The sequence below is a fragment of the Polyergus mexicanus genome, unplaced genomic scaffold (assembly GCF_030449975.1).
Source record: "Polyergus mexicanus isolate NDT 795.1 unplaced genomic scaffold, iyPolMexi1.0 SCAF_15, whole genome shotgun sequence".
Lineage (NCBI taxonomy): Eukaryota > Metazoa > Arthropoda > Insecta > Hymenoptera > Formicidae > Polyergus > Polyergus mexicanus.
The window spans coordinates 6,868,921-6,889,752 of NW_027223335.1; the positions used below are offsets into that span (position 1 = coordinate 6,868,921).

The window sequence follows — 20,832 nt, forward strand, 5'->3', positions numbered from 1 at the left end:
GAATTAATTATATGATGACTGGAGACTAATAATTTTGAAGTTTTGCAAATCATAATGATGAAGATAACTAATTAAAGTCAATATTATATAAAATAAAAATTATTATAAAATAAAAATTATTATAAAATAAAAATTATTATATTAAATTATTATATATTAAAAAATAATATTTCACTTTTCTTATGCAAACCTATATTAACTGCTTAAATATTTAAAGCAACATATGTATTGTGTATAGTTAACAAAAAGAGGGTAGTAGGAGAAGTTCGTTAATGGACGTCGCGTAATACAGTTATCTGTGATCGATTAAAAGTCGAAACGAGAGCAGAGTTGTTATCATCTCGCCGCGGGAATAACTCGTTAACACGCTAATTCCGTGTTTTTCATTCTCGCTGGGATAGAACGATGGCGTTATTCATTTCTATGCGTTTTAAAATTTGAAACCATAAAAGCACGATATATAAAACTTCTACGTTACATTATTTTAAATGGCCTTTGTTAGCGCTTCCACACACGCAAAACAATATCACTCTATGTTTCTTTTTCTTAAAGACACATTTTACATACACAAAAAATATATATATATATTGTATATTCCGAGACTTCTCATATTTAGATTTTTTCAAATCAACTTGTAATTTAGCAAAAATTATACGAGATAAAATAAATATAAAAGATCTTTAGCAGATGCGATAACTATAAACAGCTTTGTTAAAATATTAGGTGTACTGCTTTGCTTCCGCCGTTTTCCTATAGATGGCTTTAGCGGTAAGTAGTGGTCGAAATAAATAGATCATAGACGTCATGCGATAAACTTGGGTATCTGTCAACATAACCCCATAGAAACATTAGTCGATTTGTGTCCGCATCGTAAAGTTATTCTCGATTGAAAATGTCAGTTTACGAGCCAAATTCTCGTCATTCGCGGGAGGTTTTAATTTTCTGCTTCAATATGAAGAAATGTGCGGCTGAGGCTCATCGAATGCTCTCAAATACTCATGGTGAAATCGCTATTAGTGAAAGAACGTGTCGTGAGTGGTTTCAAAGCTTCAAGAACGGTGATATTCACGACGAAGACCGGCATAGCGGTGGAAGAGAGAAGGTTTTCGAAGATGCAGAATTGGAGGCATTACTTAATGAAGACTCGAGTCAAAGTCGAAAAGAATTGGCACGATCATTGGGAGTGACTCAACAAGCAATAACCAGTTTTTTACAATAAAGCCTTGAATTTCGGAAAAAAGAACGGCGGAAGCAAAGTTGTACACCTAATAATTATTATTTTATTAAATTATAATTTTATTAATGTTAAAATATTTGGGAATTGGATAAAAAAATGAGATTTTTCTATATCCACTCACACCACTGTAAAGTTTTATTTGATATAAATTTTTAACATTTTTTATTGCCTATAACTCGAAAGCCATTGGTGTTTCGCCAAAAGCGTTAAATTAGGTTTATGATCAAGACGATTGCCATAACTTATCTTTATAGACGCAAAGTGAAATTATATCGAGCAACGAAAGGTTGCAATGTTCTCTGGAGAAGTTCCAAATTCTACTACAATAGTCTCGTATCTCTCGTATCTTTAATATTATACTTAGGATATACAGCAGAAAACTTTATGCTTACATTATTTATTTATATTATGTGTAATATATTGTATATGTGGATGAGTTCCAATAAAAATATAGTACGGAAAAGCTTACATCTCTGGACGTTTGCTTGGATGATTTATATCTAATCATCTTCTTCAAAGCTTGGTTTAAATTACTTGCATATAATAAATCATATTTTTTTTTCAAATTCTTTTAAAATAATAAAAATTAATTTCGAACAATGTATTTGTGTATATATTTAATATACTAGTTTCAATATTATAATATCTTCATTGCGTTATTATTTTATTTATCTAGAAAATTTGTTATGCAGATAAAAAAGAAATAAGATATTGAATATAAAATAATTTTAATTACACAGCTAACTAAGTTTATTACTATGAAATGCAAAACTAGAAATTTTATGCATTTTTTAGTTGCGATAACTCTGCGATAGGATATAACATAATTTAGTATATTTGTTAGATAAATATGAGCGATCGAGTAATCACGAAACTCAGATATGAAATCGGACTAATGAAGCTTCCGTTGGCTGAAAACGCGGAATATTTTAGCTGGAATAATGAATACAGCGGGAGTAAAAAAGATTTTCGACACGTGGTATAATGCAAGCAAGTGCTTTTTCTTCTCTACGCTTTCTTGCTTTAGCCGCCTATTGTTAAAACCACTGAATCGAGCGCAATCTGGTTGTTTCAGCAATAATGTCCGCTCGCAGCCGCACTGCGGCGAATTATGCTACGTTTCGTATATCTTCAACAATTTCTCTCGCGTTTGTTCTCCAATATTTGTTTAACGTTGTAAACCGTTGGTACCTTCGAGGAGTTTCAACGGCTATTTGCGACATCGCGAGAAACTTTCGAATAACACTCTATGTTAAAATACATCCTACGATCAGAAAACTTCTGGAAGAAGCTCAAGAATCTTCAGAGAATAAATTGCGATATTCCGAGCTACAGCAGAGGTTGCTGCTCGGTTGTACAGACCAGTATGCCAGTTTCGGATTTCCTCGATGACAGCTGCGGTGATGAACAGCGTGATCTCCTCGGAGAGCCAAAACCGCATGTTACTTCCCGTATAGTTGCACGTGACATAACACATATAACATGGACGAATACACACCGAGGAAACGCATCTTACATATGTATGTATGTATGTATGTATATATGTATATATATATATATGTTCAAAATATTGTACAGAGATTTGTACAAAATATTTCATAAACTATTCACTTTTTTGCCATCTTAGCCTTATAATTTTTTGTGATGAAATATTGCGAGGAATCGATTTGTATAAAAAAATTAGGGTGGTTCTATTTAAAAAAATGAAGATGACCTTCAAATCTTCCAAGCGCCTCCATCTAAAAAAAAATGTTTACTTCCATAAGATTTCCTCCTCGATACTATACAACTTTTATTTCAAACATTTTCTCCTATCTCTAAAACTGTAGGAGTTATTCGGCTGGCCTGTCTTAGATGCCTCACCCTGTATATATACATATATACAAAGTGTCCCATTTTAAAGGACCCACTTAAATATCTCAAAAACATTGCGTTAAATTGAAAAATGTTTCAAACAAAACTTGTGTGGCTTCAAGGGGGCCGTAAGATGGTGACAATGATTTGACCTTGGAAAATCATTTGAAGGTCATGTGAAGGTCAACTTTAAAATCTTAAACGGAAACCCCCATTTTTTATTTAGTATTCTTGTAGCTGACATCGAGAGCTTTCCAAAACACTATAATAAAGTATTTTTTCATTAAGTACTTTTTGAGTTATTTTATATTTTAAAAAATCTGACATATTTTGATATGAAAAATAAAATATTTCGTAAAATATTCAGTTTTCGATAATTTTACCGTAATACTTCTATGTACAGAATAATAAGACAAATTAATTAGTGCAAAAAAAAAAAACAAATAATTGTTTAAAAAAATACATTGTAAATAATTTTCTTAAAAACAATTTTTTTTTTTTATACTAAAACTTTTAAAAAACGTGTTGGGAATTATGAAAATAGAATGCTTTTTTCGCAAAATTTTCGAATGCAAACATTATCGCGGAGAACATATACAATATTCTTACGTAAGATAGCAAATCATAATAATTACGTCCGTCATCGTCCGTACAGCTGTCATTTAATAATTGATTAAAATAAATTTTCAAATTTTGTCCGCTTGTCAAACATATGGAAGCGCTCGATATAACTATAATCGCAATTAGCAATTATACGTTATTTTAGCCCGCGATTGCCTTTGTAATGAATGGTTTTCTATTGGGATTTAAATGAAAGCTCATAAAGGATTTCGAATGAAATGCAATACATGCATGTGTGCGCGAATATCAAGCACATATATTATATACTATCGCAATATTTTGCTATCGCTGTATAAATGATTAATAATGTGGTTTTTTTCTTCGATCGCTTGTGTTCGACAATTCAATTTTACGCTGAATCATTTTATTTCATTATGGTAATTATTAATCGAAAGAGAATAAGAGCCGCAAAAGTAGAATAGTAAAAGACTAATAACATTCATTAAATATGTGCGGATCAATCTGTTTAACAATATAATTGAATGAGCGTATAATTTTATTAAAAAAATATTAATAATATATATGGCAAAACTAATTGCATTATCTCAAAAAGTCATTGATCACTTTATTAATTACTGGAAACTCGCGGCAAAAACTGTAGAAGATAAATTTGAAAAATGCATTTAAATAAAAATGATCAAATAACGAAAATATATGATATATCTTTGTTGTTAGTATTATCAATATATATTTTTTTTATATAACTTTTATTATTGTATTTAGATGAGTGTATGTGTGTGTGTGCAACGTGCAATACAAGTGAAAATTTCTTTTCAAATTTACGTTTTATTTGTAGTTTCTATTTTAAAATCATTGAAAAAAATATCCAAAAACAATAAATAATTTAATTCTCTACGATCATTATCGTTCTGGCTTTTCATATTTCATTGCTTTATATCGATCATGTAAAGCTGAAATTTTTCGAATTACAAGCGGGTGAGCCAATCGATTGTATGTTCGTCTTCATTCACGCTTTGCCCGCTTCTAAAAACTGGCAAATATCGACTTCATGAAGAGTGAGATTAATTGCCACTCTGTTATCTCGTCCGCTTGGTTACGTTTCGATCCGCTTACAGTTCACGCTAATGCATTCTGGTTTTAAAAAAAAACCTAGCTCTTTATTGTCCCATCAAAGATCGGAATATTAAATACAAATCCTTAATTTTTTTTAAACTCTTTGAAAAAATGAATGAAATGCCTTGTAGTACTTTAGTTTGGAAAAAAAAAAAAATTATAAAAAAGCGAAAATCTGTTTGATGTGGAGAAATATATGCATGGAGGGATAATAATATTAAATTGCTTTGGTAAGGTATGGGATTCTTCATTCTCGTTCATTTGTAAAATTTCCTCGGCGCGTAACTCAAAAAATCTTGGAATTCTTTTTATCTTCCCTCATCACTTGTCGCATGATTCTGCTATGATTATGCAAAAGACGGATAAGCTCGTTTGATGTTGTTCTGTCGTTATCGTGACGTTTAGCAGCCATAATTGTCTTAGAATGTCGGCAAGAGCACGTGCGTTTAAACAATCTCTTCATTAATTGCGGACGTTGATTTCCGGATTCAATATTGTTTCTGCTGTTAAACCTTAGGATAATCGGAAATTACGCCACCTCTCATATCGTCGATATTATGCTAGATTTTTCAACTTGAGAATTTGAAGCGAATTTTATTTCTTTGTATGTGACATTTTTATGGCTTCGCGTGGCAATTTTATAATGACATCGTATATAATTGTTTAATTTATGTATCGTCGATATTAAACTCATGATAAACAATAATAATTGTTTAAAAACAATTTTTTATTTTATTATATTGATAATTCTCTTGTGTCTATTCCTTTCGTGTAATTCAATAATTATATCAAATTTCACATTAAACGCAATTTATACGTGAGATTGTTTTTTTTTTTTTTTTAGCTAAAATATTGTATTTTGAAATCTGAATATATGTTAAATGATTTTTCTTCTAAATATATACATATATACATACTTTAGGTATAACAACGATCGCATTTAAATGTAAGGCGAACTTATCTTACCTTATGTTATCCTCGTCGACGAATATTATGACCCCCCTGGCATTGTGTTTCGAGCTCAGTCGTTCGATTATTCTATCAAAGTCCTCGGTCCTGGAATTTCTCAGGATCTTCTCGCTAACTGCGACACAGATGTTGTATTCACCCGCAAGGGCGATGAAACTGGCGATGCCCTGAAAATAGAATTTCAGCTGCAAATAAATTGTCCATCTGCCCAACAAGAAATCGAATTCCGGCGATAACATACGAGTTTATTTTCTTGGTAAACAATTGGAATATATTGTAGTAAAGAAGGGAAACGCACTAACTTATATTTGCATATTCGAGATTTAATGTTGACGACGAATTCTCAAAATTTGCATAAAATATCGCGACTATTGTTTGGGGTGCTCCCCGCCCCCCCAAAAAAAAGGCACGATATAGCAGTACGTTTTCACTCTTCCGGAAAATTAAATCTCATAGTTTCTGCAATAAAACTTTATTCCGTTGTATTTTTATTAGAAAACTTCATGTCTCTTTTACGCTAAATAAAAATTCAAATTCTAAATGAAACTTCAGATATCAATGATCAATCCTCAAATAATCAGATCTCGAATAAAATTTGAGACAAATCAAATTTAAATTTTTACAATAATTTAATTAGCTGACTTGATTAAATTATAAATAATTTCACAATAAAGAATATATAATTGAAAACAAATTTAATATTGCGAAATAAAGTTTAAAGATCCTAACATTATGCAAATGTCTCTGCCTATATATAATTTCAGCTGTATAAGTTATGACACGATTAACGACCAGAATGAACCGTGTGCATCTATCTCTCATATTTTCGCGCTACACGATATATATATACACAAATAAATATATCAATGCTCGTCTGCTTCACGAGAACATCCGACGTTCCGTAATATACATATTCCCACTTGTATATGTGAACGGAGAAGGGAGAACCCGCGCGAAAAGAAAAGACGAGGTCGACGAATGATACGGAATACGAAATACAACTCGAGTTGCATCCGCAAGTGTTATCGGCGTGTTTCGCGTAATAAAAATTGTCACGATTTATTACGATACGCCGGATGATAAAATATTGGTGTACCCCGCAACGATATTCGATCGCGTTATAAGGATTAATATTAACGTAGCAAAATAATTCCCGTATTTTGCGCAATTTTGTAAATCGAGCGAGTTTAAACATTCATTAATAATTCTCTCTCTCTCTCTAATTGAAGATATAGCAGCAAAACATTGATTATACAAAATGCCGATGATTCAAATTACATGTTATCGGAATCATTTGCACAATTTGGATTTCTTCAAATAAAAAAGAATGCTTAGGAAATATGTTTATTTATATGGTTATATTATATATAATTTTTCTTGTATATATATATATATATATATATTTTACTTAATTAAAATGTTCATTTTATCATTATTATAAGGAAATAATAATATATATTGCTTTTGAATTTTTTTTTCTTCAATTCAATCAATCAAATTTTCGTAAATCAATATATTTTTAGATGAATTAGCACAAACTTTATTACTCATATCTGTATATTATAATTTTTTTTCTAGGGAAATGTTTCTTTATTATGCCTTTTACAGGGTTGGAAAGTAACGCGTTACTTGTAACGCCGTTACCGTTACAGTTACTTTTTTTCGGTAACTATAACGGTAATGGCGTTACAAATTTTATTTGTAACGGAAAAAGTAACTTCGTTACATTTTTCGGTAACGAGTAACGAATTTAACAGTTACTTTTATCGTTACTTTTTTCAAATTTTTTGATTTATTTAAGATATTATTCTTGCTATTGTGCGTGATAAAATTTTTATCTTAACCGTAAAGCCGTAAGCAAATCGACCAATTAGCATTCTTATTATGTTGTAATCTCATTTACTACCAGTTCTAAGTACCTTGCAACGAAAATTAGAAAATCTCAATAAATCTGACCTTATAGATTGCCATTCATTAGTTGAAGCTATTCAGCAAGGTTTAAATAAAAGGTAACTTATTAATTTGATTAATACATATGTTATTTAATTTTAAATAAGGATTTAATTGAAAAATATTATTTTATTTTAAACTATTGATTCAAAAGTATTAATTTCAATAAAACAAACAATGTCGCTTAATTTACTATATTTGATTTTAGATTTCTTACAATATTTGAAACAAAAGAATTAATAATAGCAGCATGTTTACATCCAAAATTTAAGTTAAACTGGTTAACCGGAGAAAAAAGAAAACATGCTGAAAATTACTTGGAGGATTTATCGGGAATCCGATCAACTGAAAATTCTTCAAAAGCTGGAAAATCTGACGATCACGATGATTTTTTCATTTTTGAGCAAAAAACGGTGCAAAATGAATCTGAACAAGAAGAATTGCAACGGTTTTTAAAATCAAATAATTGTAATATAGAAATGTTAAACGACTATCCAAAACTTAAAAAAACTTTTTATTAAATATAATACAGCTCTACCAAGCAGTGCATCTGTAGAAAGAATGTTTAGCATCGGTGGCTCTGTATTAACACCACAAAGAGGGCATTTAAATGATGATACTATGGAGCAACAAATTTTATTAAAAATTAATAAAGAATTTCGATAAAATTTAATCATTTATTTTGTAATAAACCTTGAATGAAATCTTGCTTACAATTTTTTAAAAGTTTTTCTTATGCAAAATAATTTATTAGTTTGTATTGTAAAAAAGTAACGGAAATTGTAACGACTCGTTACTTTTTAGTAACTGTAACGGTAACGAGTTACTTTTTAAAATTAGTAACGAGTAACGGTAACGAGTTACTTTTTAGAAAAAATAACGGTAACGGTAACGAGTTACTTTTATAAAGTAACTTTCCCAACCCTGGCCTTTTATACGAGGGTAATTTCATAAGTACTGCATAATGTGATAACAGCGCGGACTGAATGATGCGATGCCAATGAAATTTTTGGATAATGTAGTGGAGGATTTGAGGAAACGATTGCGGCTTAAAAATTTTCATAGTTCATGTTCATTGTAAATTAACGAGCATTAGAAATGGCCTCTGCAAATGCCTCAGGTACTGTGACGCATGAAGATCAATGATCGTGTATCAAGATTAAAACTTTATCGAAATTTCTGATTAGTATTACTCGACGTAATTATAACGAGTAAGAGTCAACAATGTTCTTATTTCTTTGACAATACCCGGAACTAATTTTCTATAGGATTAGGACTCTCTTCTTTATTGTCTATTATAAGAACAACTAGGTAAAAAAGAGGAAATTGGTAAAACTGCCCGACACCCCGTTGAGAAATAAAAGGTTACAATCGTGTTAAAATAAATTCTATTCCAAATTGTATGACAAAATTGTTCTGCGGTTTATTTACGCTCGTGTCAAATTTCTTTCATTTCTAGTGGCCTAAAAACTATTAACGTTTCAATATTTTTGTCGAGAAAGAACATCAAATCCAAATTTTTTTTTAATTTAATTTAAAAATACGTACCATTCTTTATATATATATATATATATATATATATATATATATATATATATATATATATACACAAGCATGCAATTTAGAAATAAAATAATGTATAATTGCAAAATTGAGCAAATAAATGTAATAAACTTTTTTATGATTCAAAGAAAAAAAAAATCTTTTAAATTAAAAGATTATGTCGTTATTGTATTAAACTTTTAATATTATCGAGAACACAAAGATATAAAAAAGAAAAAAAAAATTTGAATAGTCTTTCGAGGAAATAAAGAATTCAATCAGGGAAATGCGATAAGAAATTAAAATATTTGAAATGCGAAACGGAGATGCAATACAGAGTTGATGTGGATTCGATTGGTACTATGAAGAGTATAAAGAAAAGAACATCGACAATGAGAAGGACGAACAAATGACTATAATGAAATAATTATCCAGGAATAATGAGAATTGCTACAACAAGAAAACATTACTTTATCGAGCGATTTACCTAACGAGACTCATTTCCTTTAACCATCGGTCGCAGCCTCGTTCTTTTTTATTTCTATACAGGGTGAGCCATCTAAGACAGACCATCCGAATAACTCCCACAGTTTTGGAGATAGGAGAAAATGTTTGAAATAAAAGTTGTATGGTATCGAGGGGGAAATCTTGTGGAAGTGAACATTTTTTTTTCTTTTTTTTGTTTAGGTGCAGGCGCTTAGGAGATTTGAAGATCATCTTCATTTTTTTTAAATAGAACTACCCTAATTTTTTTTATACAAATCGATTTCTCTTTTCGCAATATTTGGCACAAAAAAATTATAAGGGTAAGATGGGCAAAAAGTGAATAGTTTACGAAATATTTTGTACTTTTATACTCCATATTAAATTCTTACTTAAACATGTAATATTGATACATAAAGATTGTAGTGTACAAAATGATTGAATAGTTTATTTACATTCTACGATCCGTATGGTAAGCGATAACACCAGAGATGACACGAATGTAAACATGAATATCTTACCCTTATAATTTTTCGTGCCAAATATTGCGAGGAATCGATTTGTATAAAAAACTTAGGATGGTTCTATTTAAAAAAAATTAAGATGACCCTCAAACCTTCTAAGCGCCCCCACCTAAAAAAAAATGTTCACTTCCATAAGATTTCCTCCTCGATACCATACAACTCTTATTTCAAACATTTTCTCCTATCTTCAAAACTGTGGGAGTTATTCGGGTGGCCTGTCTTAGATGCCTCACCCTGTATATATATATATATATATATATATAATTCTGATCTTTTTTTAGACCTCTCCGTATACTATAAGTTTCATTATGTGTATTTGTGTCTAGGGGACAATCTTGAGTTTTTGATGATCTCAAATTACACATGATTTTATCCTTTGACGTTTCTTTAGTAAAATTCAGTAATCATTTTTTTTAAGTAGTGATCTTAGCAGGGTTGGGAAAGTTACTTTATAAAAGTAACTCGTTACCGTTACCGTTATTTTTTCTAAAAAGTAACTCGTTACCGTTACCGTTATTTTTTCTAAAAAGTAACTCGTTACCGTTACAGTTACTAAAAAGTAACGAGTCGTTACAATTTCCGTTACTTTTTTACAATACAAACTAATAAATTATTTTGCATAAGAAAAACTTTTAAAAAATTGTAAGCAAGATTTCATTCAAGGTTTATTACAAAATAAATGATTAAATTTTATCGAAATTCTTTATTAATTTTTAATAAAATTTGTTGCTCCATAGTATCATCATTTAAATGCCCTCTTTGTGGTGTTAATACAGAGCCACCGATGCTAAACATTCTTTCTACAGATGCACTGCTTGGTAGAGCTGTATTATATTTAATAAAAAGTTTTTTTAAGTTTTGGATAGTCGTTTAACATTTCTATATTACAATTATTTGATTTCAAAAACCGTTGCAATTCTTCTTGTTCAGATTCATTTTGCACCGTTTTTTGCTCAAAAATGAAAAAAATCATCGTGATCGTCAGATTTTCCAGCTTTTGAAGAATTTTCAGTTGATTGGATTCCCAATAAATCCTCCAAGTAATTTTCAGCACGTTTTCTTTTTTCTCCGGTTAACCAGTTTAACTTAAATTTTGGATGTAAACATGCTGCTATTATTAATTCTTTTGTTTCAAATATTGTAAGAAATTTAAAATCAAATATAGTAAATTAAGCGACATTGTTTGTTTTATTGAAATTAATACTTTTGAATCAATAGTTTAAAATAAAATAATATTTTTCAATTAAATCCTTATTTAAAATTAAATAACATATGTTTAATCAAATTAATACGTTACCTTTTATTTAAACTTTGCTGAATAGCTTCAACTAATGAATGGCAATCTATAAGGTCAGATTTATTGAGATTTTCTAATTTTCGTTGCAAGGTACTTAGAACTGGTAGTAAATGAGAGCTCTGCTTTTCCGAAAAGATAAAGCTCTCATTGGATATCGCGCGTCGCGTCATCGCACTGGTCTGCAAGAGCCATAAGTTGATCAATCACATTCAAGCATTTTTACAACATAATAAGAATGCTAATTGGTCGATTTTCTTACGGCTTTACGGTTAAGATAAAAATTTTATCACGCACAATAGCAAGAATAATATCTTAAATAAATCAAAAAATTTGAAAAAAGTAACGATAAAAGTAACTGTTAAATTCGTTACTCGTTACCGAAAAATGTAACGAAGTTACTTTTTCCGTTACAAATAAAATTTGTAACGCCATTACCGTTACAGTTACCGAAAAAAAGTAACTGTAACGGCAACGGCGTTACAAGTAACGCGTTACTTCCCAACCCTGGATCTTAGCCGTAATTAATGATCGTAAAATACGAATGTAAATAGTTAAATGTACCTAGAAAATGCTATTGTTGCAGGAGAATTCCATCTACCGTAGTCACCTTTGACCACAGTTTGTACGAGCTGTTTTCCGTTCCTTAATTCGCGATACAAATCCGTCCCATGCATTTTATTTCGTGCCGTTATAAGGATATTAACGAAGCCACGTTCGTATAATCGCTTTAGGCGAGCTTACGCTTGAAATATACATCGCATTTGCAACAGCCGAAAACGTACTGCGTACTTAGCATTTGGCGTGAAAGAAGCGCCTCATAAATTTTATTAAAAAACCAAAAGAAAGCCTCTTATTATCCCCTTGAACGCCATCGTAGTAGAATCAGATTTAAGTAAGATTAAGCCTTAGGCATTTCATAATGTGTTCTTTTAAATCCACTTTCAAAGAAACCTCAGAAATATCTCATTATTACATAGTTTATTATTTATTATTATTTATTTCATTATATTATAAACTCAAAAGTTTACCTTGTATATGGATATAATTTAAAAATAGAGTATTCTGAATAAATTTTTAAACTTCTTATATTATGGTATATAATCTTTTTTCTAACGTGATGTAATAGAGATTGACGGACGCGGTTTCGGTATATTTATTATAGGAATGGGATCGCGCGCACGATAACAAACTTATTCATGCGAAGTAATTATACTGTGCCGGAAGTATATTGCGATACCTGGTAGAGATTAATTAGGCTGATCACGGGCACTGTTTAATTACTCGGAATGTGATTACCACCATTCCGTCTAGCGTCCTTTCGAGAGCGCGCGCAACCGGTACAATCTATGACGTCGACAGATTCGTACGTTCCAAGACACGGAACATGCTATTGTCGTGGACATAATTGTCAGAAGCCAACCATCTCACCAATATAATTAGGCCATAAAATCGTATTCCGATCAATGTTCACGCAAATATGAAACATTCTTGCGCGACATCCCTTAACATAAGAGAAATTATGGGCATTGCCAGTTGAGTTTGCGCGCTCGTTAAATTTTATTATACTCACCCATTCGTTTAGTAATTACGCGGTAATAATAAAAAACGATATTGGAACTTCAATATTGAAAGAGAATTGCATCTATTCGTCTGGGATTTACAAATACAGGTCACAGATAGTGTAAGTAATAAATAGTGAGATTGATTCAAAGAGATCCGAAGACTCATACAATCGCTAATAATGAATTATGAATGTTAGAAATGCTAAAAAACTTATTAATTCTTATTTTAAAAATTATTACGTTAAAGCATATCCACGTGTATATTTTAAAATTATTATTGTATTATTTTACGTGTATATTTTAAAATTTTATATATAAAATATTTGAACTCCTTTATTCTAAGCTTTCTCCACCTATAAGATCTATATGTTTAATTCTAAACTTTTATATATAAGTACTCTTGAAATATCAATTTATTATAGAAAAAAACAGTAAATTGAAATTCCTTTTTTATATACAGGGTGTCCCATTTTAAAGGACCCACTCAAATATCTCAGAAACATTGCGTTATATCGAAAAATGTTTCAAACAAAAGTTGTGTGGCTTCAAGGGAGCCATAAGATGGTGACAATAATTTGACCTTGGAAAATTATTTGAAGGATATGTGAAGGTCAACTTTAAAATCTTAAATGGAAACCACCATTTTTTATTTAGTATTCTTATAGCTGACATCGAGAGCTTTCCAAAACACTATAATAAAGTATTTTTTCATTAAGTACTTTTTGAGTTATTTTATATTTTAATCTGACATATTTTGATATAAAAAATAATTTATTTCGTAAAATATTCAGTTTTCGATAATTTTACCGCAATACTTCTATGTACAGAATAATAAGACAAATTAATTAGTGCCAAAAAAAACAAATTGTTTTAAAAAATACATTGTAAATAATTTTCTTAAAAACAATTTTTTTTTATACTAATTGATTTGTCTCATTATTCTGCACATAGAAGTATTACGGTAAGATTATCAAAAACTAAATATTTTACGAGATATTAAATTTTTTATATCAAAATATGTCAGATTAAAATATAAAATAACTCAAAAAGTACTTAATAAAAAAAATTCTTTATTATAGTGTTTTGGAAAGCTCTCGAGAGGAGCTACAAGAATACTAAATAAAAAAATGGGGGTTTCCATTTAAGATTTTAAAGTTGACCTTCACATGACCTTCAAATGATTTTCCAAGGTCAAATCATTGTCACCATCTTATGGCCCCCCTTATGGAAGCCACACAACTTTTGTTTGAAACATTTTTCGATTTTACGCAGCGTTTCTGAGATATTTGAGTGGGTCCTTTAAAATGGGACACCCTGTATATCTTACATAATTTCTCCTACGTAGTTTGCGATTAAGAAACAAAAAATTCAAGAAGCACAGAAGGAGCCGAGCAGAAAGTTTTGCTTTCCGCAATTTTTATCAGATTGGACTGCTCTGGTAATCTCTTCGCGTAGAATTTCCCGTCGCATACTAATCGACTAATTTGAGCAGCGGATGGCACTGTAACATCACGTTTTCTTGCTTGATTGCGCAATTAGTTTCGTCTTCGCTTGTTAACGCGGTCGCACATAACGATTTCATATCATAATTACCATCGTTATAATAACTATTATTCAACGTAGCATTAACACGATTGTGCGGTGCGATCTAATGAGATAATACAATTAAGTTTTACATTGCGTTATAATGCATATTGCGTAGATATTTTATTTTTATTAATTTTCGACTTTATAGACATTAACATGTATAATATAAATAAAATATGATAAACGCACCCCTCTCAAAATAATTTGACAGATCATATTTTAAGAAGTCGGTGAATAATATTGTTGTAATCGGGAATTCTGAAATTTCGACATAATTAAAAACCTTTGGAACATGAAATATATGCATACCACTCATAAAGACAGGTATACGTTTTCCCCTTACGCATCGTCGAAAATAAAGCAATTATTACGATCTCTCATATATTACGAACTTGCAATAATTATGATAAAATTTTATACGCTACGACATTTAACAGGTAATTATCGAGCAATTATCAGAGGAATGTTTGCAATTTAGTACAATAACATTTTTATAATTGTTGCGTTATCAAGATAAGGTTCTTTTTTGTTAAATAATTTAAAAAAATTTACTAATAATAATTTTTAAGAAAATAATAGAAAAATATCTTCTAAAGTCATTTTTCTAAAAAAGGATAAATTTTTTAGTACAAGTAATTTTTGTTGAAAACAATAAGGGAAACGTCGCACAAATTTCTCAGGTAGCAAGGTATCGATCATTATAACGTCGTTTTTTAGTTACTGGTTCAAACTCACCTTAAAAATGACGGTTCTAAGTCACAGACCGTTGACGTCATATCTATGACGATAAAATGACGACGTTTCTCTAATATAAGATAATATATAAAATTGATAAAACTTTGACTTCTCCAAATTTATCGCTCTTTCAATAGTACAAGTCCGTCGGATTTTTAACTCTTTATCAAGCAGAATAATAAACATAGAATTATTATAAAATAAATTAATGGAATTACAAATGTAATAAATATGATTTATATGAAAACATATGTATAAACGGATGATTTTTTAACTTTTTCGGATATTTATCTATTTAATTTTTAAACTATCGCTCTAATATTTGAATTCCCTATATTGGAATTGCATCAGAAATTAAACTGATAGGAGTAATTACATTTTTAATCTCCTGCCAGTTGCTCTTTGCAAGCTTTATGTAATTCTCATGAAACTCAAAAATTTTGAAATGTTGCGGGCAATAATATTTTTCATAAAATATAAAATAAATAATAATTTTGAATAGAAATAAATATCAAATTCAATTATTAATATTAAAGAATATTTCATAGTTTTGTAATATAATAATACCGTATTTTCAATGGTCTTGAACAGAAAGTCATGTAAGCTTTATAAGTATCACATAAAATATTATTTATTATTTTCCTTATATAAATACGTTAATTTTAATATTGACATATTTACAACACGATAATATGTCGTCAAAAATATCATGTCTGTGTTACTGTGTCATTATTTAGTCGACTGACGTCACGTGACGAGAAATGACCTTAAAATGACGTTATAATGACGACGATCTTGCTACCGGGGTTGCGTATCTCGCATTTATATCTTGCCTATATATGTTCGAATTTAATTTATGTATAACGTGTTGACTTTTTCGAATTAAATTCAACACTCACCTTCTCGCCATATTCGCCTTCCACTGCAACCGTAGAAACATATTTCCATCCGAGCAGATGGATCACCTCGACGATCGCCTGTGCTTGAAAATTGTCGGGTGGTACCACTCTGCTAAAGTATTCGAATCGGCTTTTATCCGAGAGCTCTGTGCTGGTGGATGCGTAACTTATTTGCGGTATCTTCAATCAGAAAGATGGTTACCATGCAATTAGAACAGAATTGAAAAACATCTCACTATTTTTATTTATGTAAAAAATATAAAAAAAATATAAAAATAATTCCGGTACGGTGAAGAAAAAAGAGAAGAGAGAGAGAGAGAGAGAGAGAGAGAGAGAGAAAGTTTTACGTACTATATTTTTCATAAAAAGATTCATATTATAGATTACTATCTATATTTTATTGATTTAAACCTTATTAAATTTCATATTTTATATTGTTTATTATATTAAAAAGTATTAAATAAAATATTATATTGAATATAATATTTTTCAAAACTATTTCTTCTCGTGTTACAATATTTATTTCAAGTAAATCATATATGAAATACGCGTATGTGCATCTTTGCGAGATGAATATCCTGCGTCACTTGATACACGACCCTTGTTCCTCGTCGCAAATACGGAGGCAGCTCGTAACTTTACACCATCTGTGCGTAGGTAGTATCGCGAATCTAATAATCTGTTGTCTGTTGAAAGTGACTAACTCTCCATCTCTCTCTCTCTCTCTGGCTTCTCTGGCTTCAACGGGTAATTCTATTTTTGCACAAAGAGCGTGCTTCGCTTAGACGGTTTTCCTGTTCATAGTATTGTTCCTAAACGGATGTTGTTGGCATTATCATGCATCCTTGTCGGGCCTATAGCGCCAACATATGCGCGAACATCGACAACAGCACATGAAAGCCGCACCCGCATTAAAGCCTTCTGTATTAATTTGCATCCGTTTGTTTCGATGGTTGCCGAGACGTAAATTACGAGTTACAAATTCGATCGATTGAGACTTTACTACAGGTCAGGTCATCGACACGTAAATTGCAGGAATAAAAAAGAAAAGAAATGTAGCTGGCATATAGAGAAATCGATGAAAATTTTTATGTTCCATTCGAATCGGTTGAGCTGGGACAAAAAAGTCTGTTAATAATCAAAGCGGAATTGTATTTTTTTATTTGATTAATAATATTAATTTATATTGTGATCGGTTAATGAATATAATTATTATTCATTAAATACCGCTACAATTTACTAGTTTAATTTGTAATAATGTGACTTATACAAATAAATAATATTTAATAAATAATTATATATAATATTAAGAAACGCGCGAAGGATATTAATTCGTAAGAATACAAGTTCTTTTCTCTACATGATTTAAAAATTTAAATTATAATAAATATATTAAAATTATATTGCACATTTGTGATTTTATGTAAGTAATCTTAAAAAAATAACGCAAGATAATAATTGCGGGAATATCCAGAAAATATGTATTTCAATTCTATCAATATGAGTTTTGATAAATTAACTCAAAAGATATATTTTCAGATTCTCTCTCTCTCTCTCTCTCTCTCTCCTTTTATCTGCTTAAAGCAAGACTCCTTTAAAATTAACTAATCTTATCGTTTCTAAAGTTTAAACTAAAAATTGAAACAGTATTTTTAATTGTCTATAATTTGAAAAACATATAATTAGACATTTATGTATAATTAGAAATCTATTTATCTCGATTGGATTTATATTTTGATGGAGAAAAATTTTCTTCATAAATAAAAAATTCTTTCATGAAGAAAAAATTATTTTGACATTTTACACAAAACGACATAAATGACAGATGCTCTTAAGCTTAAAACGTGTCTGTATCCTTGCCATATCATCACTGTTACAAAAGATTAACGTGTTCTAATTTACGGAGATATTCCGTTTGTATAGTCAATTGGAAACAATAGTTAATTATTACATCGGGAGAAAGGAAGAGAGAGAGAGAGAGAGAGAGAGAGAGAGAGAGAGGAAGAGAGAGACGAAATTATAATATTTGATACAGCAGATACGGATAATAGCGCTTTCGGCGTATATTAAACGGCTAAATATGATTATTTATTATTTTGCCTTTCTTTTATTTAATATTTAGATTTTTTTGTATTTGTGTATATGCTTCATACCGAGGAAAGTTCAATGACCATCATTTACAACTGAATGTCAAAGATATTTCGTCGATTTAATAATTATTTTATAATTATACTAATTAGAAGCTTTAATTAGGAATCCGAAACCAATGGAAATGGTTTGATGTTACAAACGGTTTGTAGATACCTAATTACCAATCGGTAGCAATTAAATCCCTATTCGATCACGCTTACTGCTTCGTTTCGTAAGCCATTCAGTACGCCGTTTGCACGTGGCTATAATTTCCATAACGTTATTCCATTTTGAGTGGGGAATATATATCCAATAAAATTCTATAATTATTTCTCTTCGTTTTAGGAGGAAAACGAGTTTATTCAATGGTTGAGTTTCGATGTATCTTTTAATTATTCTAATAAATGAGATCAATTATATGTCGCGATCGAATTCAAACCTGAATCAATAATTATTACAAACGTGCGGTTCATAATTCTATGTACCAGGTATATAAATATGAAACCGGAATTTTTGTATAGAAAATACACGTTTATTGTATGAAAATGATAAAAAATATTTTATTCCAAGTATTGCCTATTGCTAGCTATACATTTTTCCCATCTCTCTGACAATTTGTGGATGCCACGCCAAAAAAACTGTTGCTCCTTTGAGGCAAACCAGTCATCGAGCCATTTTCGTACATTTTCGTAAGAAGTGAAGCGCTGCTCAGCAAGTGCGTGTCCCATCGATGCAAATAAGTAGTAATCGGATGGAGCCAAGTCTGGTGAGTAAGCCGCATGCGAAAGTATTTCCCAACTAAACGCCTCAATCGTTTCCTTGACCGGTTTTGCTGTGCGCGATGGTGCATTATCATGAAGCAAAATCACTTTGCGTCGCCTTTTTTGATATTCTGGTCGTTTTTCACGCAAAGCTTGATTCAAATCGAGTTGTTGTTGCGTTTGAGCGTCATCCTCATCCAACAATGTTTGCAATTCGCTGTCTTCAAACTTTTTCGGTGGTCTTGCACGTTCTTCGTTTCTCACGTCAAAATCGCCACTTTTGAATTTTTTAAACCACTCAAAGCACTATGATTTACCAAGAGCATGCTCACCGTAAGCTTCGACAAGCATTCGATGCGATTCTGCAGCAGTTTTCTTCAAGTGGTAACGGAAAATCAATGCTGTCCGCAAATCGTAGTTTCCAGACACAAAATTCGACATGTTCAACGCTATTAAAAACTATGCTGTTCTATGAAGTTTCATATTTATATACCTGGTAAATTATTCATTAACACACTCTCTCTCTCTTTCTCTCTCTTTCTCTCCCTTAGGAATAATATACAAATGTTAATTGATTTTGAAATCAATTAACATTTTGTCTCTCCGCACTGCGGTTGCGACTGTATGTCATGGCCAAAACTCAGAACGAAAATCTCCGCATAAATAATCTAATTATTAGAAAATAATCCAGTTTGTTTCCCTCTTCCCCCCCCCGTAAGTATATTAAATATACGACATTATAAAAGTCGTTGTTTATTGTAAAAAGATTTTATATTAATAGAAGAAAAAATATTAAGAGATTTTTAAATTTCAATGAATATATTAGATAAAGTAGTAATTATTAAATAATTAAAAGATAGTAATTATACAATGATTTAAAAAAAAACTGCAAAAAATACGTACATACATTAATAAATAATTTGTGTTTGAAGAACAAATTTCTGTATAAAATGCTGAACATAAATCCTCTCAGTGCACGGTTGGAGTTTCTCTATTTGCTAACTAAATTATTATTAATATTCACGATACGTCTTATTTCTCAAGCGATTCTTAACGTTGCCGACAAAGTGGTGCAATAAATGGCCAGTTGTAATTCCAATGAACGCCGTTGCAATTCGCGAAACGATGCACAGTTTGCCTTCAGAATAGATCCGAGTACTTAAAACTGCCCGGCAAAGAAAGGAATCAGAATGAATGAATTAATGGGGCATTTAATGGAATGAGTCGTTATGTATGTAACTAGCCGCCGAATTGCACGCAATTGTTTTTGATCAGCTTAATTGCTTGAATTGCTTGATCAATTTAAAACAAATCAAACAATAATGCAGAATGAGAAATTGTGATTTCATGCAAAATAATATAATATTTGTTATAAATGATATATTTTAAAGTTCGTAAAATTTAAAAAAGCCGAGAAAGTATAATGTAGGTAAAAAAATTAATATATTACTGCCGTATGATTCATAAAATAGATGAAATAATTGGAAAACCACACAGTTACACAGAGAGAAGAGTTTCTTTGGATTTAATAAATTTCGTTGTAACCAAAGAAATATAATGCTTGAAATGGTCCAACCATACTAATGTTTGAAGTAACAAATATGATT

General features: G+C 30.4%; 1 protein-coding gene across 7 annotated transcripts in view; it reads right to left on the bottom strand.

Annotated features, from left to right (window-relative positions):
* The window catches only part of LOC138939776 (metabotropic glutamate receptor 8), a 131,702-nt gene that overhangs the window by 39,128 nt on the left and 71,742 nt on the right, over positions 1 to 20,832 (bottom strand). For all 7 annotated transcript variants that reach the window (XM_070307939.1, XM_070307944.1, XM_070307938.1 and 4 more), the window contains exons 5-6: positions 16,335 to 16,514; positions 5,753 to 5,922 (exon numbers count right to left, since the gene is read on the bottom strand). In XM_070307939.1, coding sequence (XP_070164040.1) covers positions 5,753 to 5,922; positions 16,335 to 16,514 — 350 coding nt within the window. The remainder of the gene's footprint in view (positions 1 to 5,752; positions 5,923 to 16,334; positions 16,515 to 20,832) is intronic.